A 24966-nucleotide genomic window follows, 5' to 3' on the forward strand; every position below is an offset into this window, starting at 1 on the left:
TCTTCGACGGAATATAGTAAGTCCCATAAAGTTGCAACGCAAGCGAACGTTCGAAAAACTCGAGGCATGCAAATGAGCATCTTTTGGCCAGATATCTGCATGTTTTAAAATTGACCTTTGACCTTTGATACGTTCGATAGCGTTGCAACTTTATGGGACTGACTATACTCGTCTTTTAGTAAGTCCATAAAATTGCAACGCAATCGAACGTTCGAAAAACTCTCGACATGCAAATGAACAACGAAATGCTGATCTCTGCATGTTTTAAATGTGAACCTTGACCTTTGAACGTTCGATAGCGTTGCAACTTTATGAGACTGACTATAAGAGCCCTAGATGAGAACTCTACCGGTTTTATACATTTGATGAGAGAATGAAGATGTTTCTCTAGTCTAGATGAGTCTAGTGAAGTCAGCAGCTATCAGGTACTTAGTTGTTTATAGTTAGTCTTATAAGGTTGCAATTCAAGCGAACCTTCAAGCGAAAAACTCCAGACGCTCAGATGAACATCAAAATTAGAAATTTGCATTTTTATGCAACTTTATGGGACTCGCTATATCATCTGAACTTTTATACTAACTGCGAACGTCAGAATCGATATATTCAGCGACTATTCAGAACACCCGAGTGCCGATTTCTTTAGTGCAACTAAAGTGCTTCTTGCTCATAACATTGCCGCCTGATGAGAATTAAATATCGATGAGAATTAAACTTCATATCGTTTTGACGGTTACTTCGTCTTCAAGATTACTTAAAATGCAATGCCATTGAACTGAAAAGCCCACTCAGGCAGCTGCAGCGTTAATTCTGACCCACTTAAGTTGGGGTAGGAACTATATACTCAAATTGGTTCTTTTTTGTTGAACCAAATTTTGATCGAAGAAATTTGTGAGTGGTTTCATTAGAAAGCTCGTCAAGCGTAGAATACAAAATTAATCTTCTTTGAAATTCGTTCTTTCGACGGAGTTATCAAAGTTTAAAGTTCAGTGAAATGTGACTGATTTTCGTTGTATTCGTTCAAATTTTCCGTTATTTTGTAATTTTCCGCAATTTTTCTTGCCAATGTCATTGAAAGTTTTGTTGGAACTGTTAACAATAGTGTTTTTGGTTTTACCTCTTAAGAAAGAAGAATGCTGTTGAACTGTTTCATCAAATTTTTTGGCCAAAAGTTTGCCAAATTTTTCAAATTTCAGACTTTTATTTAAAAAAATGGCAGGCATTAAGCTCTTCTAATCCGCTTAGTTTGAGTTCGACGGATTAACAAACCATAAAACAGCTGACAAAATCGTAGCAAACTCCATAGAGGGCTAGTTTTTTTCCATTCCCTTGAGAAAGTTCTTGAATTAATTTTCCGTTTTTTAAATAATTTGACTCGCGAATTATCAAAAATGCATTTATTTTTCGATAAATTGATTTTTTTGTCAAATTATTGACATCCAGAATATTCAGAAGAGCCAGTTTGCGCAACGCAACAGCAGGGCTGGTTTTGGTCCAATACTTTTTTCACATTGCAAAAATAATTTGGATTGTAATCAGTCGTTGTCTTTTAACTCAAGAATTTCTTTTTCGCTTTTTGCTTTGTTATAAAAAGAATGAACCAATTCAATTGAAGGCATAAAAGTGATTGTTTCAATTGGCTTCGTAACGAGTTTCATGGAAACATATCTAGTTTATTCAGTTGAAAGCTTAGGGTCTCTTCGATTTTTTTATTTTTTGAGATCTTGTTTACAAAATAAACAATGGGTTCTTGTTCTGCATTTTTTTTCGTTTTTGATTATGTATATTGAACTCGGCAATACCTGGTTGCATTGGTTTTGGAAAAGAATAAAAATTATTGTATGTTGCCGTTTTTGCGTATTCAGTAATGGTATGGCATTTTCAGTTTTCGGCTTTAATACTACGAAATTTTACAGGAATTTGGAACCTTTTCCCATCTTAGAGGTTCTATTTTGGTCCCGTCACATTATATTTCGGTCAAATTACACCTTTTTGACGTTTAAAAAGAAAAAATTCAACATATCGTGTACTTAAGTGGACGGATTATGGTTTCAACGGCTTCGACACCGTCTCCTAGCATAAATAAAAGAAATTTTTGTTTTTGTTAAGCGCAATATTTGTAATCGGAAGAAAAGTTTTTGGGAAACTTGAGTTATTAGCAACTGTCTATGTAGGAAGAAAGAAATATTTTTACTGATTTCAGAATTTTACTGAATTGAGAACTTTGAGACATATTTTAAACTTTGATATTTGCTGCCCTTATTTGTCGGCTTTTTGCAAAGTCTAGATAATTACAGTCTGCATCTCACATAATTGATGTCGAGTAAAAGCAGAACTGAGCATATCTAATCTTTAGTGTATTGCTTTTTGATTTTACGGCTTCGAAACTTGTTTTTCTTGAAAATGTATTTCAATTTTATTTTCATTTTATCGTTATTTTTGTAGACCTATGACATATTCTGAATAATGAAACTTCTCAATGGCTTCCTTTGGAGCAAAAAAATTTTATTTAGTGAATTCAGTCGAGAGTTAAATTTTTTCAATTAAAAAAGATTTGTTTTTAGTTTTTTTTAATTTTGCGCTTTGTTTTTCTGGTATCTGGTAAATTGTTAGCTAGTATCATTATTCATAGGTTACAAATCACATTTATGCTGTTCAATAAAATGTGCAATTTTTTATAATTTATAGTTTTCTTTTCGATTACCCCGAGAATGATCTTGATTCAATTACTCGCCGTTTTTTTGAAAACTTGACCCGAGAAATTGGAGAGAGCCAGTTGTAGTTGAACTCAATAGCAGGGCTGGTTTTGGTCCAATAGTTTTTTATGCAGTCCAGATACAATTCAGATTGTAATCAGTTGCTGTCTTTTTAAAAGTTTTTCTCTTTTTGTCTGTTTATGTTATAAACAAAAAAATTCAAATCGAGGCTTAATAGTGACTTCCAACTAGCTTACTAAGGAGTTTCATGAAAACTACCTATTTTTTTCAGTCAAAAGCTAAGGGTGTTTTTGAATTTGAAGATACTTGTTTTCAGCAAAAACAATGGATTTTTTGAGTTTTGCTGTTTCATTTTATTTTTCTGATCATGTTGTATCTTAGGGTCAGGAGAGATAGGTCGCATTGACTTTCTAACAGAATAAATTAAACGTCTGTTGCATTTTTTGCGTTTTAAGTAATGACGTTTTCAGTTTTTAGCTCTAATAATTTAAGTTTTCATAAAAATTCTGAAATTTCGCCCCCTCAGAGGATCTTTTTTGGTTCTGTCACATTTCTCTGAGGTCAAATTACACATTTGTGGCGTTTGAAAACAAGATTAAATTGAACATATAGCTTATTTCATTGGCATGGAACTATGCTTTCAACGGCCTCAACACCGTCTCCTAGAGGAATTAAATGAACTTTTTCGTTTTCTTCGTTGGTTGTTTTTTCTATTCGGATAAAAAATTCTGGTCGATTTCAGTTCTTACTAATTTTTTTTTTTGCAAGAACAAAGAAATCTTTACTGACTTCAGACTTTTTCTGATTTCAGATTTTCAAAACGTAAACTTTGATCTCTGCTGTTTTTTTATATCGGCTGATTACCTAGTCTCAATAATTACAGGATGCATTTCACATAAATTGTGTCGAAGAATCGCAGAACTGAGCATATCTATTGTTTTAATGCATCGCTTTATGATTTAAAGGCTTCAACACTTAGTTTCCGCAAAATTATAATTCAATTTTGATTTTTTTTTCTGAATTAGCTGTTCTTTTTATAGACCTATGCCAAATTCTGACTAGTGAAAGATATCGATGGCTATTTCGGAGCAAAAAAAGTAATTAACGAATACAGTCAACAGATATATTTTTGACATGGAAATGGAATGTTTTCGAAAAATATCTTTTTAACTTTTGCCCTGTTTGTTTTTTAAGTTTTTAGCTAGTCTCATTTTTCGGAAGTTAGATATCACACTATTGATTACTTTTTTTTTAAAATTTCAATTCAATTGATAGTGGCCTTGAATTACGTTTCAAAATTTTGCCGGGTAATTTGGTAATTTAACTCGAGATTTATCTAAAATGAATTTTTTTTGACAAATTGACATTTTTAGCAAGTTATCCACATCCAGGTTATTTGGAAGTGCCAGTATTAGTTCAGCGCAATAGAAGGACTGGTTTTGGTCCAATAGTTTTCCCGCAATAATAAATTGGATTGTAATTATTCGCTCTTTTTTTGATATAAACAGAGCAGAACAATTCGAATCGAGGCATATAAATGATTATTCCAATTGGCGTCCTCGGTTTTTTCAAGAAAAATTATCCGGCTTATTCAGTCGAAAACTTAGGACTTCTTTAATTTTTAGAGACACTTGTTTTTTAAAGAAACAATAGAATCTTGAGCCTTGCAATTTCATTTTTTGAAAATATATATTGAGGTCAGCAATACCAGGCCGCATTGATATTCAAAAAGATTTTAAAAAAGTTTTTTGTCGTTTTTGTGTTTTAAACAATGGCTTTTCCACTTTTTCGGCTTTTTTACTACGAGTTTTCTTTAAAACATTTGGAACTTTTTCCCATCTTAGAGGTTTTATTTTAGTCCCGTCACATTATTTTGAGGTCAGATACCACAATTTTGGCTTTTACAAATGGTTAAATTCAACATTTCGTCGATTTCAATGGACAGATTCTGGTTTTAATTGCTTCGACACCGTCTCCTAGCAGAACTATTTTTTCGTTTTTTTCATTTTTTGTATTCGGATGAAGAATTCCGGTTAACTTCAGTTCTTAGCAAATTTTCTTGCAAGAAGAAAGAAACATTTTTTTGATTTCAGATTTTTAAGACGTGTTGTTTTCAATTTTGATATTTGCTGCCCTTTTTCATTGGCTTGTTTTATAATCTCATTAATTACAGGTTGCAATTAACATAATTGATTGATTTTGAAGAGTAGTTTTTATTGCAAAGGCTTCGACACTTGTTTTTCGCGAGAATGTATTTCGATTTTTTTTCTGCTTGCCGTTTTTTTGGAACAGCTATGACGTACTCTTTACAATGAAAGATCTCAATGGCTTCCTTCGGAGCAAAAAAATGTACCCAATGAATTCAGCCGACAACTAGTTTTTGACTTTGAAATGTATTAACTCCAAAAAAACGTGCTGTTTAAAATTTCCCATTTTTGTTTTTTTATTGTGTTGTTTTTAGCTACTCTCATTATTCAGATGTTACATAGCACTGTGTTGTTGTTCTAAAAAATGTACAGTTGATCACATCTCGTTTTCTACGGAAGAGAATAGTTTAACGGACTCCGCACCCTTTTCTCTCAAAGTTTATTTGGGTTTGTTTTGCGTCTGAATTTGTCGTTTGTGTTTGTAGTCGTCAATCAAATTTTGGATAATGACAGTTCTCAATGACATTGAGGTTTGGATATAAATGTTTCCTGTTGTTAATTGGTTTTGTTGTTTGTCTTGTCTCGTAATCTTAATAATGGCAGGTCTGATCGGCTCTCTAAAATGGCAGTATTTATTTTACAAAGTGATTTGAGTTGGAAACAATTTTCAGATTTATAGACCAAATAATTTTGAACAGTTATTTCTTGTCTTAATTACAATAAAACCAAAGAAATTTTATCTCGTGTAAAACCGTGATCTGGTTACGTTTAGCCTTTAACCCTGGCAGTTTTGGGGTTGGAACATACTAGAAAAATGTTTCAGCCCCGGATGTAGTACCCTTAGCATAACGACGACCGCTACCAGGGATACAAAACTCTTAACGTGAAAGTACGCACGCTCTTCGTAGAGAAATGTTTATCAGTAGAAAATTCCACCCGATTTTATTTTGTTTAGATTGGGAAAATCAACATGTCTGCACTAAACAAGTTGCGTAATCTGAATAACGTGGTTTATCTCATCACAAACGCAACAAAAACACCGCATGTCGTTTCCGTGGCAGGGAGTATTCTGTACGATGTGTGTGTTCGTGAGCAGAAATGGAAATTCGGGACCACGACCCCATCTGAGATCAGGATTGAAAAATGCCTTAAAACAGGTTGATGTTACTGGGCCATTTTTTTGCGATCTAATGCAATTTTTACCCTCCCATCTCGTTAAAACAATGCGGCTTATGATTTTATGGTCTGTACAGAAGTTTAATTGTGTGGGGTGTCCGTCTTTCATTAATCGATTTATGTCAGATTCTACTTTGTTTTGGATGGATAATTGTTAGACTTTTAGTTGGGCTGGGATTAAGGGTTAATGAATTCTGCTTTCGCTTTAAACTGCTTAATTTGCCCTTAACCTGTACAAATTCAGAAGTTACTAAAATGAGCTGTTCAACGGGATTGATCGTAGTCTTTTCCCCTGCATTCATATTGAGTATATGGCCATTTAATAGGGCCGAAAGGCGTTTGTTGGAAGCTAATGAAATGGAGTACGCGCGTCCAATAATCAAGATGCAAAAGCTAATTTTTCCAACCGGTGCAATGAAACCTTGTCCCTGTTCCTGAGAATTTATCCTATTTCATTGAAAGCAACAAAGTGCATGGTGACCTCCAGGAGTCTACTTTTGCTCTTGTTATTCTTATGGGTTTTGAAAAGTATTTCAGATCGGTGAGCCTACATTGACTCATTATGAGATCTGCTCATGGCCTCTGTTGAGTTTAAACTGCTTGCCCGGAGTTAGCTCGTAAAGCAATTGTTAGCAGGATTACGAACACTGTAGCGCAACAACCCCGATGAGGCGGGACGAGTTTTGGCACGTTAGAGATTAAAGCTGTTAAAGCTCAAAAGATATTTGAGAGAATAAGAGTTAATTTTAGGAGATTCAAAAGAGAAGAAAATTGTGAAGAATTTAGCAAAAATCAGTGGTATATATAGTCGGAAAAATAAATATAACATTTACAGTGTACATTTGTTAAAAGGTTAAAGTATCAAAAATCAGGCGATTTTGGGGCGTATGAGTGGGCGTCATTTCATTATTACATGCAAAAATTTAGTTCACATGAGATGGTTCGCAAAGTTGCATTTCCTATTCAATATTAGTAGATAAATATCAATATTTGACAAACATACAGATCTAAACTGATTTACATTCATTTTCTAAATTGTGAGCTGCAGTTGTCGTTATAAATCTGGTAAGTTTGTTTTCTTTCTGAGTTTATCAACATAAGTTAAGTTTCTAAGCTCTAAGATATTTTCTAAGTTCTTTTCTGTGCTCCAATACCCCCACTCAGATTGTTGCCGCTAGGTAAGAATCTGGACTCGCCCAATAGGTGTTCTCGATGTTGTTCTACTTTCTGCTGTGGCAAAGATTTTGTCAGAAGATCTGCTGCCATTTCATCTGTTGGCGTGTAGATCAATTTGATTGAGTTGTCATCAACTCGTTCTCGGATAAAATGATACTTCGTGTCGATGTGCTTGGATCGTTTGTGAAGCACCGGGTTAGTTGCAAGCTTTATGCAACTCTGGTTGTCCTCTCCAATGGTTGTGGGCTCAAACTGTTCGTACCCCAGTTCTCTAAGAAGACCACGCAAGAAAATGGCTTCTTGCACCGCGGCAGCTAAACCCTGGTATTCTGCCTCACAAGATGAGAGTGACACTGTCGGTTGCTTCTTGACTTGCCAACTGACAGACCCCCCACTGTCTCCCAGCTTGAAATAGTATCCTGTGGTCGATCGTCTATCATTCACGTCTCCACTCCAGTCTGCATCTGTTTCACCAACTAGAGTGCTGTTTCTGGTTGATGGGAAAAAGAGTCTAAGAGATTTAGTATGCTGTAGGTATCTCAACACGCGCTTGCCAGCATTGAAATGCTCAACAGTCGGGTCATTCATGAAGCGTGATAAGACATTTGTGATCCACATGATATCTGGTCTAGTTTGCTTAGCTAGGTAAAGTAATGAACCTACTAGACTTCTAAACTCATGAGAATCTACTCTTACTGAATTTTCCTGAGCTACTTCAAGCTTTAGGTTATTTTCTGCTGGAGTTTTGCTTGGTTTGCAGTCTTGCATATTGAACTGTTCTAAAATATTTTGAGTGTACTTTTCTTGATCTAAAGTTATTCCTTTTTCTGTTTTCAGAATTCGCATTCCGAGAAACCATTCAAGATCTCCTCTGGCGTCCATTTTAAAATTTGATTCCAGTGATTTTTTCAATTTGTCGATCTCGGTTTGACTACTTCCTGCTATGACTAAATCATCAACCCAGGTCAGAACATAAAGTTTTTCATCTTCTTTGTTTTTTAGAAAAAGACAGTAATTGTGTTTACTTCTCTCAAAACCTTGCTGAATTAGAAAATTTGAAAGCTCCTGATACCAATTTTTGGCTGCTTGCTGCAGTCCATATATTGATTTTTTAAGCTTACAAACTAACTTGTTGCCATTGCTGTCTAATTTTTCAAAACCTTTCGGTTGCTCTAGATAGACTTCTTCGTCTATTTTAGGATGCAAATAAGCTGCTTTTACATCCATTTGTTTTAAAAAGAAATTTTCGATAGCTGATAAAGCTAGTAGAATTTTAAAGGTTTCAGGTTTGCTTGTGGGAGCAAAAGTATCCGAATATTCAATTCCCTCAATTTGTTTAAAACCTTTTGCTACGTAACGAGCTTTAAACTTATCGATATTTCCGTTTGAATCATGTTTAATTTTGTACACCCATCGGCCAGGAATAATATTTTGTCCTTTTTCTTTCGGAACTAAATCCCAAGTTTGTGTTTCATTTAAACTTTCTATCTCCGTTTTCATTGCTTCAAGCCATTTGTCTTTTTGTTCAGAATTAATAGCGTTTTCAGAGTTTTCAGGCTCGATGAAATTTTTTGTTAATGTGCTTTGAACAGCATGAGAATAGCTTTTACCAAAACGTTCCGGAGGCGCTCTAGACCTATCACTTCGCTTAAGTTCTCTATCTTGAGCAGCTTCCTTTCTCAATCTTTTCATTTCATCGTACTCTGACCAAAGTTGGAAGGTCTTTTGGTCTCCTGAGGGAATTGCTATTTGACCTAGCTCACCTATCATTTGCAGTCTTGAGGGTGGTTTTACTTTTTTCTGTTGCGAATTTTTGACAGGTACTGGAATTTTTGAAGGCTTTCTTTCTATGTTTTTCACTGCAACATTTGGATTAAACTGTACATTAATTTTGGAATTTGGTTTGACGCTAGGACTTGGTTTTTCTTCTTTAATTTCTTGATCAACTTCAGTTTCTGTATTGTTTTCACTTTCTTGAACGCTCTCTGTTTCAGTTAATTCAACCTCTGAACTTAACTCACTTGAGTTGCTTGTATCCTGAAGTTCTTCTCTTACTTCGTCTAAGTCTAGATATAGAAAGCTGTCTTCTATATCTTCGGTTTCATTATGAAAACCTGGTATATTGTTTTCATTGAACCTAACGTTTCTAGAAGTGAAAATTTGCCTAGTTTTTATGTTTTGCAACAAATGAGCTGTTGTGTTATCAGAGTAACCAATGAACAGGCACTTTGTTGCTTTTGGATCAAACTTTGATTTCTTACTGGCATCACGGTTTTTTGAATAGGCTACACAACCAAATATTTTTAGATGGTCGCTTCTCGGTTTTCTGCCGAAAAATTTTTCAAAGGCTGATTTTGTATTTTTGTCTTTGACATCTAAGTTTCTAGCATAACATGCTGTATCTACAGCTCGAACCCAATAGCTTTTTGGCAATTTTGAATCTATTAGAAGGCATCTTGCAGCCTCTACTACTGTTCTAATAAAACGTTCTGCAACACCATTTTGCTCGGGTGTTTCAGGAACTGTGAATTCCCGAGCTATTTCTTTGCTTATGCAAAATTTTTTAAAGGCTTTGTTTTTGTATTCTGTTCCATTATCAGTTCTCAAAATTTTTGGTCGGCCATATTGTGCAACATACTCTTTGAAAGTTTGCAATGCCTGCGTTTTGTATTTCATAAATTTTACTACTGCGTAGCCACTGAATTCATCTATGAAACTAATTGCATATCTGTTGGCACCTATACTTGATGGACTCACTGGTCCAAAAACGTCTGAGTAAACTCTTTCTAGTTTTTGAGTTGCTTTGTTATCGCTCAATTTTGGAACAGGTTTTTTCGAAATTTTTCCCAAAGCACAAGTTTCACAAAAATTTGAAGCTTGGGGAGCTTCGTCTGTTGTATTTGCTACATCTCTAAAGTTCAAATGTCCAAGTCTTTTGTGCCAAAGTTTTGCTTGACACGTGCCCCCACTTAAGTTTGAAAAGTGGTGCTTTTTTTTCTGTATGGTAAGAAGAACAATTTGCCTCTTCTTATCAGTCTGAAGCTTTCTTTGCTTCTAAGTTTTAGAACTGACTTAGCTTTTGTGTGAAATAATTCGTGTTCTTTTTGAACTAAACTTGAAACCGAAATTAAGTTTGTTTTGTACTCTGGTACATGCAGAACTTTTTCAAAAGTCAACTTATGTAGCACACCTTCCACATCTACATCTCGTGCTTCCACATCTACATCTCCTATTCCTTCAACTTTTGTTTTCCCTCCATCTGGATTATTAACTGTGGTTTCTAGTTTTTGGTAATTTTTAAACCAAGTTTTATCTATCATCATGTGATCAGTACTGCCTGAATCTACTACTAAATCAGTTTTTGAAACTTCAAATGAGCTCTCAGCGCTTAAACTAGATGCTAAGCCTTTATGAGGACTTTTTTGTTGTTGTTTACATGCACTTGCTAGGTGGACTTTAGCCTTGCATATACTACATACAGCGTTGTCTTTTTTGTAACAACTAGCTGCTAAATGTCCGGGTTTGTTACATACAAAACACAATCTAGGGCCTTTGGAATTACTAGGCTTAGAAAAAGTCTTCCTAGGATGTGATTTGAATGAAGAGTGTATACCAATTTGATGAGAAGCATTCTTTGCTGACATGGCAACGTGCTGATCCTCCTCCACATCATCTCTCTGTCTGCGGCTCTCCTCAAAGTTAGTGAGACGCTTCCTCAGTTCCACAAAGTTCTCTGCAAGATTGAAGCTCTCCTGCACCACAAAATGCTCGTATCGTTGTGGAAGTCCGTTCAATACCATTGCATTAAACAGCGTCTCAGAAAGCTCCTCACCAGCATGATGCAATCGAGTGACCAGTTCTTGCGCTCTGATGAAGTACTGGTGGATAGCTTCGTCCTCTCGAAGTTGTAGTCTGGCCAACTGCCTCATCAGACTTATCACTGTGGTAGTCTCATCACTTCTGAAGCGTTGCTGGAGAAGTTGCCACGCTTTCTGGCCATCTCCAAGACCCTTGCTGTTCACACAGTCATGGCGGATGAGCATGAGGCTGCTGGCGTCTAGAGTCATCGCCAGGTAGCACCAGATCTGATTTTTGCGGCTCTCATCTTCCTGTACAGCTGTAGCTCTAGCTTGAGTCTGTGCCTCGTGTTCTCGAGTTTGCGCATCATTGGCATCTTCCCTCAGTGGTGCTGGTCTGTCAGGTAGCTCAACTGTGTCTGTGAGCGTTTCGAAGAGGCCCTTGGTTTGTGCAAAGGCAGAGAAACGAGTGCTCCATGTTGGGTAGTCCTCAGCCAACCCGCTAAACGTCATCCAATTCAAACTATTGTTTGATGGTTCCATAATGAAGTTTAAACTTCAACTTTTCTTTCACAATTTCTGATTTAGCTTTTATTTACGAGGGAAATCTCAAATTTTTTTATCTTAAAACTCTCGTCAATCTAGAAGAGCTAAAACTGCCAACAATGACACTTCAATCTCAACCAAAACTCTATTAGCGTATCAACGGTCTGATGGCTGGGCCCATAACCTGTTAGCAGGATTACGAACACTGTAGCGCAACAACCCCGATGAGGCGGGACGAGTTTTGGCACGTTAGAGATTAAAGCTGTTAAAGCTCAAAAGATATTTGAGAGAATAAGAGTTAATTTTAGGAGATTCAAAAGAGAAGAAAATTGTGAAGAATTTAGCAAAAATCAGTGGTATATATAGTCGGAAAAATAAATATAACATTTACAGTGTACATTTGTTAAAAGGTTAAAGTATCAAAAATCAGGCGATTTTGGGGCGTATGAGTGGGCGTCATTTCATTATTACATGCAAAAATTTAGTTCACTTGAGATGGTTCGCAAAGTTGCATTTCCTATTCAATATTAGTAGATAAATATCAATATTTGACAAACATACAGATCTAAACTGATTTACATTCATTTTCTAAATTGTGAGCTGCAGTTGTCGTTATAAATCTGGTAAGTTTGTTTTCTTTCTGAGTTTATCAACATAAGTTAAGTTTCTAAGCTCTAAGATATTTTCTAAGTTCTTTTCTGTGCTCCAATAGCAATTCAGGTCTGGATATGTCCATTTGAATTGCAAACAGAACTGAATCATTGTATTTTAATTATAAAGTATATTTTTGTGAAGAGTATTCACACCTGGTTATCCATTCGTTAACACTGATTGAACGTGACGTTCCTGTGCATTTTGTTGATTAGACGCTAGTTTTCCTGCGCTGAATGGCCACAACGGTCCTTCTTTTGTGCAGAATGGCCACAACACAGTCCGTTTCCTTCGCGGAATGGCCACAACAGCGTTCTTCCCCTGCCGAGACATGTTTTTAAATAACCCTGCACATGCAGAGAATTGTTTCAAATTGCCATCTAAGGGAAAAGTATCATTCTGCAAAGAAAAAGACCAGTGTACACTCGAGTCTGGGGAGGAAAAGACCAGTGTACAGTTTAGTCTGTGAAGGAAAAATCCAGCGTATTAGTCATAATGTAAAAGAAACTTAATGTGTATGCTTTATGCTGCCCATTAAAATAGCAGAAGCCTGTGTTAAAATAAATTCCAATCAGGATGTATATTGCCATGATGTGCAAACTTGTAATGGTAAAAATCATGATGCAAATAGTAGAATTCAGCAATGAAGTGTGCTGTAAGCCAACTCTGGGTGGTCAGCAGTTTTAACCTTTTTGTCGCTTCTGATTTAATGTACATGACTGCCTGATAATCATCTTTGTTGTCTATAGCAGTTTCCTCCAATAGATTTATCCGCCTCCAATGGGCCATCTCATGTGCTCCACTGGCTAATCCAAGTGAGTTTATCTGTTTTTTTACACGTGCGTGCAAAATGACAAATGACCCTTATGAATGTTAGACAATCCATTTCTGTCACGTGTCGGTTCTGAAAATGTCCAGTGGGTGTATTGTTGCTGCATCGATAGCATTTTCGGATCTTTTCCTTTTGTGCCCCCCCCCCCCCCCAGCTTAGTGGGTGCATATTATGTGCACCCCCAGATGCACGTGAAATATATTTACAAAATGATTTGCTATGTAATGACACGTGTGCGTAACGTACTGGGGGAGGGGGCACAAACGGAAAAGATCTGCATTTTCTTTGCGTGTTGCTAGTTGGAACTCCCCGTCTGTTAAGTTGATTGCCTCTTCAGTGGTTTCCACTGAAACCTCCTTTCCGGTTGACTCAATTCACTTGTTCCGTTTTTGTATCTATTGTGGTCACAGCTGTGGAGAATTTTGTTGTGTTCTTTCACGCGCAATTGTTTACGGTAGTGCCTCTATTGCCTTCAATGCATAATTCCCTTTTGCATAGTCGGGTTACGCATATTGGCAGTGAATTCGTCTCTTTTTAAGAGTATCTTTGCTTACTTTAGCTCACATTTGGAGGCCAGTCTGATTAAGGTTGCGTGCCAGTCTTTCATCGTTTCATGATCAATTGTTTTTTAAATTAAAATTTTAGGCCATTAATTTCTTAAATGTGTCCGAAGACACGAATTCGCGCAGGACCTTCGGTACTGTTCTAAGCGAACCACAAAGTACAGGTTTGATGCGGTGTTTCGTTTTTTATCCACACGGCTATTGTCATTGACATACGTTCTCAGGACGGCCACATCCGCCGATGACAGTGTGGCATTGTTGTCCTCCCTGATTATGTACTTTTGCAATCACTACAAGATGTATGTTTTGATCCATCGTTCGCATGCTAATTGTGGAAGAGGGTTGAAGATGACCACAAATCTTGGAGGCTAAAAGGTTTCGTAATATTGGGAGGGGTGGGGGCCCCGATATAATCTTGCGATGCGGAAATTCTGCGGGCTGCCCCATTGTGTACGGGTAAGTTCCGTTGCTTATTGAGTCTCTGAGAAGGGGTTCCTTGATAACAGTGAACTGTCTTTCCGATCAAAATCGATATAATTCGGTTCTCTGCGGAATTTCTATCGAGACAAATACTTTGACAGGTTGAAAGCCAGTGGCCGATATCAATTTACTGCCCGGTTACTATGAATACTATACACTAATTCAGAGAGAGAGAGAGAGAGAGAGAGAGAGAGAGAAAAGACACTTGAATTACTATCATACAGGTACAAGTACCAGAAAAATGTAACCAACATTACATTATTATGACAGAAAGTGTATGGGGAGATGAACAAAAAAAGGTAATTTAAAGTAGTTGAGGAGTTCAAATGTAATATACTCAAGCTCCTTGTTCGGGTTTAATAAGAACTTAAGATAAACCTAGAAGTTAGTAAAAACCTAAATATTGTACAGCAGATTAAAGTTTACAAGACCGCCAGTGATCATTGACTGATTTAGAACAATTTGTTGTTTGTGTTTTCAGTAACAATTGTTTTAGAGAATATCTGCTCTGTTTTGAATTGAGAAGTTTCTGTTTTGTTGTTCGATCAAGCTCATTCCAAAGACTAGCCGCAAAGCCTCCGTAGGATTTTTTAATATATAGACTTTTGAAAGTGATTACTTTTGAGAACTTGAGAGTGCGGCAATTAAGCTTAAGATCCAAAGTGGGAAACGAAAGGTCAGTGAAAGATGGCAGCTGATCTTTAATGAGTTTAACTAAATAGTTGATACACGAATAAGCAAGAAAATTTTCAAAGCAAAGTATATCGTATTTTCTTTTCAGGTCTGATGACCGGTCAAACTTTTTTCTGAAAAAGGCCGTTTTGATACCCCAGTTTAATTGCCGATCAATTGATGATATCGCCTCTTTAGAAAGGCTTGTTAAAAGAAGAATAGGATATTCTAGTTGACTGATTACCAGAGACCGATATAGTAACAGCCTTGTTTCTTTGGGTAAACTACCACGAATTTGGGCTAAAGTTTTAATACTTGTCACCATTTTTTTGAGAGTACGTTTCACTTGTATATCATACTTGAGGTGTTTGTCAAAGTGTACACCTAGGTATTTGATGCTGTGACTTGGTTCAATTTTTTCGTTGCATAAATCTAATGTCATCAATTCGGTTCTTTTTGCTAACGATGGTTTGGAAAAAGTTATGAATTCGGTTTCTTAGGATTGACCTGAAGGTGGTTGTATTCAAAAAAATGGACTAAGTTTTCTAAGCTGTGTTCAAGATCTTGCTTCGCCATTTGAGGATATACATTGGATGTGAAAATAAGTGTATCATCGGCATATTGAATTATTTTGGAGGTGATTCTTAGATCTCTCATTTCATTGACATAAATGAGAAACAAGACCGGGCCAAGGATGGTTCCCTGCGGAACACCTTGTTTAACGCTGATCCAGTTTAAGCTGATGCCACTAACTTTAACTCTTTGTAAGCGGTCTGTAAGAAAATCGTGTATTAAAGCACAAGAAAAATTGTCAAAACCAATGGAGACTAGCTTACTTTGCAAGCGATGGTGGCAAATGGAATCAAATGCCCTTGAAACGTCTAGTGCAGCAACAAAGACGCTTTCATTAGCCTCCATGTTTTGACGTACACATTCGGTGAAGTATAGCAGAGCATCTTTTGTAGATCTGGACTTTCTAAAACCGAACTGAGTTTGGGATAAAACATTATTATCATTGAGGTATTTACTGAGCTGACGGAACAGCAGTTTTTCAAATAGTTTCGATAATGCTGGTGTCACGGATATGGGGCGATAATTCATTGGGTCTTGGGGGTCACCCTTTTTGTGAACAGGTGTTATATCTGCTAACTTTAAGGCCTTGGGAAACTTACATTGCATTATAGCATTATTGAAAATCAAAGTTAGTACGGTTGCCACAATATGAGCACTGTCAATCAATGCCCAAGGTGGGATGGGAGATGGCCCACGAGGTTTGTCTTTTCTAAGTCGCAGTAATTCATCGGTTACTTCGCGTACAGCAAACGAGCGAAAGCCAAAACAATTAGAATCTTGCTCATGTTCAGTCTCTTTGAAGTTTGGTGGAGCACTCCTGCTGCGGCCTAGGTATTCGCCAAGCTTGGAAAACTTATAGTTGAGTAGTTCGGCAATTTGCATGGGACCAGTTAAAACGTCGCCAAATGAATTTCTAGGACTATCATTACTCATGCTAGGACGGGCCGAGTTTGTTTGTTCATTTATGAAATTCCATCTGTCTTTGTCTGTAGACAATTGTCGTAGGAGATCTTTATTCACTTTCGCTTCATTACTTGAAATAAATTTTCTAAGATTTCTTTGTTTTTCCCGGTAGTGTTTCCGGTTTGTTTCGTTTTGGTTTTCAGAAAACGTTCTAAAAGCATCTTGCTTTTCTTGCAGGGCATGTTTGCACTCGTCATTAAACCAGCCTTTTAAATAATTTTTTCGTGCAGTCCTAACAAAAACTGCTTTTTTTAGGAGCGTAAAGTCTTAAGACTCTTTCAAAAGTATTGTTGAAGTACTCCTCTGTTTTCTGGATCAGAAAGAGTCCATAGAAAACCCCAATTTTGTTGTGAGAGGGTTTTGCAGAATTCTTCTATAGAATAGTAACGCTTATCAAATATAACCTTTCGGACAGCTTCTTTAGATGGTTTAATATTGCAATGGGATATTACCAACTGAGCCAAATGATCTGATTTGACTATTGTATCACATACAAATGAATCAGTAAAGGAAGTGTCGGTGACAATGTAATCAATTATGGACGACCAATTTTCAGTAATTCCAGTAGGTAGAAAAGTGTTACAGACTTTAAGACCATAAGGATTGAGAACAGTGCTTAGATTGGTTCTTTCAGATTCTTTGAGATAATTTATGTTTAAATCTCCCATGATGGTTAGAGATTTTCCCTCAACAGCAACAATATCAATGGAACGGTTGAGTGTATTCAGAAAGCTGTCCATAAGACTTTTAGATGGACTATATAAAACCGCAACAACAGCTTTAGTTCCACTTCCAGTGGATGAGTACTCAACCCACATGCTTTCAAAACTCGTTTGCTCAAAATGTGTACACAGATCAGGTCTCACTTTAGGAGACAGGATTTTTGGGACTGCTAAAAGAACACCACCGCCCTTAGTGTTGCACTTCCGATCATTTCTGAAAGAGCTATACAATGGATCGAGGTCCCAGAGTTTTTCATCATCCTCAGGTGTCAACCATGTTTCAGTAATGCCAAAGATTGTGTTTGGTGTCAAGTCTTGGATGAGTTTTATTAGGTGTGTTCTTTGTTTCCTAGCACTTAGTGCGTTGAAGTGAAAAAATTTGAGTAAAGAAGGAGAACGACTAACCTGATGTTGAAGGTCCATGTAGCCGATTGCTGCTGGTCCGGTGTTTGTCTCCACGTCCCCAAATAGTAGTAGGGTCTTTGATATATGGTATATTTTGTAAATAAGGAGTGTGAGAAAATATGCGACGTTTCTGGTGTGTTTTTTACCTAATTTGATTACCCTGTTGCTGTCAACTGTGTAATTAAGATTTGAAATTAAAAGATATAATAAGAAAACCCGAACAAGGAGAGAATAGTATAACATCAATAAACTTAGTTACAGATGAATGGCATTAGACTTAGGAAAGATCAGGGCCTGTTTGCGCCTCTGACATAAGTGTATGTTTGCTTAGTGTTACCGTAGTAGCCACCATTATTGAAATAGTGGTTTCCATTTTTATTAGCCCCGTAGATATTATTATAATTATAATTATAATGATAATTAGACTCATAGTTGGGACGCGGCTTTAGCACTTTTCGTTTATGGGAATCCGCATATATCGCACCAGTAGCTTGATTAGCTCTTTTGCGTGGTCTAGGAATATGGTTAGTAAATGGGGCAACATAGGAGAACAGGAGGCTTTTCAAATAGGGGGTGCCGGTCTCATCATTAAAATGAACAGCATTGTGATATAGCTTGGACCATTTTCCATTAGACTTCACTTTTTGGTTAAGGGGAATGAGAGAGTATACATCAGAACAAGTGAACATATCATTTAATAGCACATTCACTTGATCAATCTTATACCGAGGGTTTTCGTCGTCAAGATTTTCAACAACTGGGGGGATTTCACAAATGAAAATCTTTTGCGGCTGAAACTTTTCATATATTTGAGAGATGAGCGCTTTGATATTGTTCGCAATTTCTTTGGGGGATTTGTAGTTTCCTTAAAAATGCTATTGGTACCATCTTGTATTATGATGATATTCAATTGCGCAAAGTTCGTTTTTTGCAGTATCGTCATCTTCTCATCCGTTGTGGAACCAGAATACGGGATAATCTCCACATCTAGCGGCAGCTCGTTTTGGTTCACTCTAGCAACAATACTTGAACCCAGTATCAAATTCGTGGTGGTATTAGCAATTTGTCTGGTTTGAAAAGACCTGACCTTTAAGTTTTGTGCAGGAGCATCATTGCAGTTGGCGGCTGTAGAGGGTACCACTACATCAGGCTTGTCCACGACACACTTGAAGATAGCTTTCTGCTGGTCCAGGATACTGTGGAGCACCTCTTGTCGATTCAGCAGTTGCTTGTTGGTGGCCTCACTGTCTTTGTATCGTTGATGTAGCTCCATGTATACAGCATATGCCTCTGCTTTGTTAAGTTTGTTGAATGCTTCTTGTGATAGTGCCATGTACCGTGTACAACATACAGAGATCCAGTGGAAACGAAACTTGGAATAACTTTATAGGGACGTAATAACATTTTTGGCAAGAAAAAAAGATTTGTACAAACTTGAAAGATCATTGCACGTTTTCTGGAAGTTACCCATCATGGCCAGTCTTAAATGTGAACTAAGTATGATATGGGAATCAAACTGAGAAAAAAAGTATTTTCGTCGAAACCACATCATAGTAGAAACCTGTTTCAAGACAAAACTATACTGATGGATAAATTCGCGTCAACAAGTCTGTGGATTGTGGCTTGCAAATTGACACACAGTAATAGATGGATAGAGCCCCATGGCTGCTGCAGACTAATCCATTCTACAGAAATCGAAACTCTGGGATATCGAAGCTCGAGAAACCAAAGGGATCTGTTTCCTTAAACATCAATTTTATATAATATAAAATATAAATTTTTGTTTTTCATAAGCCCATGCTAACGCACAATGAATAATACCAAACGATTGTTTACGCCATGATTAAGTTCAAATTTCGACTCGAACCCGAGTTGTTATTTACTTCGAGAGGGTGATAAGAACCGCGTGGTAAATGTCTCTAATCAACTCTCGTTGCGATTACAACAGTTGCATAACTTATAAACCTGTGGAGCCGTTAAGACTATTTCTTTCCGTCGCTTTTTTCTCGCCACTCTTGTAGAAACAGTGGCGAGAAAAGAGTGGCCCAAAGAAGTAGCCAATTACCGAAGCAGAGATTTGTCGCTGTTTCAAATTTCCGAAGTATTCATGGGGCACTAATAGGTTATTCCGTAGATAAGTTGAGCACCTGCTGTTCTGGCGTCGATAGTTGATTAATTGCAAATATTCTGATAGTACCAGCCATTATAGTTAATATACATTAAAAGTGCTCTACTAAATTATTAAATCTTTTATTGCAATATTGAACCGTGGAAGAGGAAACAGTTCCGGCAAAAGTCTAGTTGACCTTGGCAACGAATTTGGTGGCAAGGACTTGGTTGAGATCAACAGGTTTGCGTTGAGGAAACAGTTGAGAAACCAAGGCATGTTTCCCATCAAATTTGGTATGAATTGCGGACTGGCTAAAGATGGAAAAGATGATTAAAAGAGCGATTCAATGGTCAGACGGTTACATGACAATTTACCCAATTCCATTTTACCCAATGCCAATTTACCCTACGCTATTTTACCCGACCTGCCATTTTACCCAATGCCATTTTACCCAATACCAACTTACCCAATGCTCTTTGATCTTTTTGTTCAATTATCCGATTGCAGTCGCCATTAGCAGTCGCTATTACAAGGATGGTTTAAAATGTTTGTGGACAATATAATCTCATGTTCGGTTGTAATATTTTCATATCAAGTCCCACAGGCCATTTAATTATATAGTCCGCTAATTCCATGTTCGGTTGTAATAGTTTCATATCAAGTCCCACAGGCCATTTAATTATATAGTCCGCTAATTCCATGTTCGGTTGTGATAGTTTCATATCAAGTCTCACAGGCCATTTAATGATAAATTGGCTAATTCCATGTTCGGTTGTGATAGTTTCATATCAAGTCCCACGGGCCATTCATTTTATAGTCGGCTAAATAGTCGTTCTGGTTAATTTAGCAATGGGGTAAATTGGGTAAGTTGGCATTCGGTATAATGGCATTGGGTAAAATTGAATTTGGTAAATTGTCCTGACACCGGTCAGACATGGTCGGATATTGCTTTAAAGACCAGCAAAATTGCTTTTACGAGCATTTCTAAATAAAAAGTGACGTTTTTTAGGAAACGCATTTAGTACTGCTTATATTTTTAGAGAGGAAAATTTTTGTCGAGCAAAAATTGCAGAACAGCAAAACCTATCGTATTGAAAGCAAGCAAATATTCAGACAATTAAATTTTTACCATTCGAAGAATTAAACCATTAGTAACTTCAGTTAATATCATGTTTCTTCTTCTTATTATTAGTAGAACACCAAACCTATAATATTGATTTGAAATATTGTGCTAGAATAATTTTTTTGCGCGTAAATTTCAATGAACTGTTATCAAATTAATTTACGTTTCACATTTAAAAGAAACAAAGCAAAACACTGAAGCGCAAAACACCGACAGCTCTCTTGCATATCCGACAGCTATCCTGTAATATCTTGCAATATGGTGCACGATCTTGCAAGATTCTTATAAGATAGCAGTCGGTAATAGACTAGGTCAATTTTCAGTTTAGAACTCAAACAAAATCGCAGCGTGTCACAGCATATCAGACAGGTTGAAGGCGGCGAAGGTTAATGGCGACGTGTTCTATTGTACTATCAAACACCCCAACTTTTTTATTTTGTGCATCGTGTTTATGTTTATTAGCCGGCGTCAGCCTCTCAACGGCTCTTGGTTTTTTTCAATTCAAGGAATTCGAAATGTATTGGGGGCGTTGTCTTATTTTAAGATCTGTTCACACATTTTCATGATTTCTGAAGTCATAATGGAGTAGTGATTTTGGTCATGCCGAAACAGGAAATGGAGCGAAAAAGAGAGTGGTTTTGCGACATGAATTTTTTTCATTCGAATATTCAAGTACAGTAAAAAATCGTTATTTGATCGAAAATTCGCTTTCTGGCTAGTAGTTTTCTGTTTTTTTTTGTTCACATGCGACAATTTCACATTGATTTTTATTGTTTTTCAACTTTTTGGATAGGATTTTCTTCTAATTGGTTTTCCCAATCCATTCATACTTCCTTCTAGGCCTAGTATTTTGTTTGAACCAAATTTCCCTCTCTCGCAAGTGGTTTTTTGTTCACATGCGGCATTTTGACTTTGATTTTCTGTTTTTTAATTTTTTGATCTGATTTTTTTGGAAATAGTTTTCCCAATTCACTCCTAGTCTTATGATGAGATAGTTTGTGATTTGCAGAACCTTTGACTGGTGCTTGGAGCTAGAGGTGAACAAGAGCAGCAAAGGAATGAGAAAAAATGAGAGTCGCTGCCGAAAGCTGAAATGTGACTAAACAAACAATCTGGGTTAAAATTGAAGTAATAAAATATATGAAATCAGTTTTCACGCAATTATCCTTGATTTGAGGTAAAATTGAGCTCCAACACTCGGGCTACTGTTGCCACAATCCCCCTGACGGGGATAGAGAGGGATCGTGTAGGTTGGGATCGACAGACCTTCGTCCCGATATTTTCCGGGTATTTTTTCTCAAAATATGCGACAAAGTGATGCTTTTAAAATCCGACAATTAGAGGAAACATTTCGCGTAGGTCAGAGCATCACCGGAAGAAGTGGCTTTTTCTCAGTTATTTTTTCGCGATAGATTGGTTTTTCGAAGTGATGCATTTATTTTTTCTACTATGCGTTGTTTTGTCATGTGAGTTTGCAGCGGCGATTTTGCTTGCAGCTTCAATTTATGGGGGATTGAGTTCAAACGTGATACAAAGTTATTATTGAAGAGATGGCATGTTTTTTTGTATTAAATTGTATTGACCGTTTGTTCTCTCCGTTTGCTTGGTCAAAATTTAGAGACAGGAATGGTATCAAGGCAAGTCTTGAGCGCTCACTGTGCACTTATAGTTACCCTAGTCGATAAGACTCAATAAAAATGACCAGATACTTGTAGGGAACATTTCATTTGTTGAGTTTCGAACGTAAGAAAGATTCGGGATGTTAACATAGTGACAAATAGCTACAGTTGAAAACTAAACCTAGGAATAATTTCATAGGTATCAAAAGTGAACATAATTACGATTTGAAAGAAAAAAACAAACCTGAGGTCTTTGTTTATTTTTTTAAACTAAAACAACATGCCTTAAGAGGACATATAATTGACTGTATTGAGTTGCGTATCTTTAACCAGACCGTTTTATGATGAGATGGTTTGTGATTTGCAGAACATTTGAATGGTGCTTGGAGCTAGAGGTGCACGAGAAATCAGTTTTCACGCAATTATCTTGATTTGAGGTTAGGTTGAGCTCCAGCGCTCGGGCTACTGTTGCCACAATCCTCCTGACGGGAATAGAGGGGGACTGGGTATGTTGGGACCGACAGACCTTCGTCCCGGTATTTTCCGGGTATTTTTTCTCAAAATATGCGAGAAAGTGATGCTTTTAAAATCCGACAATTAGAGGAAATAATTGGCGTAGGTCAGAGGATCAACGAAGGAAGTGGTCTGTTTCCTGTTATATTTTCGCGGTACATTGGTTTTTCGATGTGATATTTTTATTTTTTCTACTATGCGTTGTTTGGGCATGTGAGTTTGCAGCGGCGATTTTGCTTGCAGCTTCAATTTATGGGGGATTGAGTTCAAACGTGATACAAAGTTATTATTGAAGAGATGGCATGTTTTTTTTGTATTATATTGTATTGACAGTTTGTTCTCTCCGTTTGCTTGGTCAAAATTTAGAGACAGAAATGGTATCAAGGCATATCTTTTGAGCGCTCACTGTGCAATTATAGTTACTCTAGTCGATAAGACTCAATAAAAATGACCAGAAACTTGTAGGGTAAGAAAGATTCGGGATGTTAACATAGTGACAAATAGCTACAGTAGAGAACTAAACGTAGGAATAATTTCTTAGGTATCAAAAGTGAACATAATTACGATTTGAAAGAAAAAAACAAACCTGAGGTTTTTGGTCGTTTTTTTAAAAATAAAACAACATGCCTTAAGAGGACATGTAATTGACAGTCTTGAGTTGCGTATCTTTAACCAGACCGTCTTATGATGAGATGGTTTGTGATTTGCAGAACCTTTGACTGGTGCTTGGAGCTAGAGGTGAACGAGAGCAGCAGAGGAATGAGAAAAAATGAGAATCGCTGCCGAAAGCTCAAATGTGACTGACCAAACAATCTGGGTTAAAATTGAAGTAATAAAATCTATGACATCAGTTTTCACGCAATTATTCTTGATTTGAGGTAAGGTTGAGCTCCAACACTCGGGCTACTGTTGCCGCAATCCCCCTAACGGGGATAGAGGGGGATCGGGTAGGTTGGGACCGACAGACCTTCGTCCCGATATTTTGCGGGTATTTTTCTCAAAATATGCGACAAAGTGATGCTTTTAAAATCCGACAATTAGAGGAAATATTTGGCGTAGGTCAGAGGATCAACGAAGGAAGTGGTCTGTTTCCTGTTGTATTTTTGCGGTAGATTGGTTTTTCGATGTGATGCATTTTTTTCTACTATGCGTTGTTTTTTTTGTGAAATTTTTAAATTTAAATTGTTTCTGCTTTTCTGAGTTTCTTCTCATAGGACCTGGGATATTATGAGAACGGTCATCACCGTCTTTTTTGGCGCTTTTTTTCTTTAGAACGTAGGATAGGAAATAATTTCGTTTTTTCTTTAGAGCTAGGTTAAGAAAAAAAAATGGCGTGTGTGTGTGGTTGTGAATATTGCAATTTTGGAAGTTTGTGAATTTTGGATGAGAAAGATTCTTTCATTAATAACATCCTGAATTGACTAGGAAAAACAATAATGTTAATTATTTGGCTGAGAAAGTGACATAAAACAGGTTTCTAGCGGATGTGGGAAATTTGCCAAAAAAGGAGTTGGACGCGAAATATTGAATATTGCACTTGACATACATCGATGTCTGTGGCCGGATCGACCTCTACTTTACACGACTAATGTGAAAGTTACGAAGGAACACGTAATGAACAAACTAGTAGAAACTCAACCAAATAGGTTTTCGCTTCAAATCTTCGGAGATCCTTTTCGATACGAAGAACACGATCCACATTATTGCCATACTCATATATTACGGAACAAGTTTACGAGTAATAGCGAGTTTTTATCAGATTCTCAATTCAGAAAAGCTTTGAACCATTCATTGCCAATTACAATAGTGAGTTATAAAGATACTGGTTCTTCGCCAAATGAGAAGCAAAATTTTATCTTCGGAAATGTTGCATGGCAAATGAAATAATGTTTCCCTGGGCTATTTTCACCAGCTGTTTTTTTACTGTATCAACCTAGTGTCATATTTCATATAACTTTTACCTATCAATTAAATATTTATAAACAAAATTTTCATAGCTGACATGCGCGTGGGATTTTACACATAACGTCCCACTCTAGCTGAGTTCGAAGCCCCAAATGATCATAACACTATATCTGTGTTCTTTACCGACCTCCTTCAGCAAATCTGGATATTTTTTTTAATTTCTTTGAATCAATGCCCCATTTTCTGCGAACCGAAAATTCGAAAACTTTAATTTTTGGC

The 24966-nt window shown here is 36.8% G+C and overlaps 1 protein-coding gene across 1 annotated transcript; it reads left to right on the forward strand.

Moving 5' to 3' along the window:
• The first annotated feature begins 320 nt into the window (after nucleotides 1–320).
• On the forward strand, nucleotides 321–24764 carry LOC142341086 (uncharacterized). The gene is made up of 5 exons (XM_075391949.1): nucleotides 321–425; nucleotides 5817–6018; nucleotides 18989–19144; nucleotides 19710–19799; nucleotides 24290–24764. The coding sequence occupies exons 2-5, from the start codon at nucleotides 5832–5834 to the stop codon at nucleotides 24667–24669; spliced, it is 813 nt and encodes a 270-aa protein (XP_075248064.1). The 5' UTR covers nucleotides 321–425; nucleotides 5817–5831; the 3' UTR covers nucleotides 24670–24764.
• The last annotated feature ends 202 nt before the right edge of the window (nucleotides 24765–24966 follow it).

This window comes from Convolutriloba macropyga, chromosome 6, assembly GCF_964194025.1.
Source record: "Convolutriloba macropyga chromosome 6, txConMacr16.3, whole genome shotgun sequence".
Taxonomy (NCBI): domain Eukaryota; kingdom Metazoa; phylum Xenacoelomorpha; order Acoela; family Convolutidae; genus Convolutriloba; species Convolutriloba macropyga.

What these genes read in the sequence shown, in the direction of transcription:
- LOC142341086 (XM_075391949.1), top strand. Translation starts at nt 5,832, where the DNA reads ATGTCTGCACTAAACAAGTTGCGTAATCTGAATAACGTGGTTTATCTC. An exon ending in ATATCGAAGCTCGAGAAACC is followed by an intron (nt 19,145 to 19,709) that starts AAAGGGATCTGT and finishes ACAGTTCCGGCA; the next exon opens with AAAGTCTAGTTGACCTTGGC. An exon ending in GAAACAGTTGAGAAACCAAG is followed by an intron (nt 19,800 to 24,289) that starts GCATGTTTCCCA and finishes TTGCCAAAAAAG; the next exon opens with GAGTTGGACGCGAAATATTG.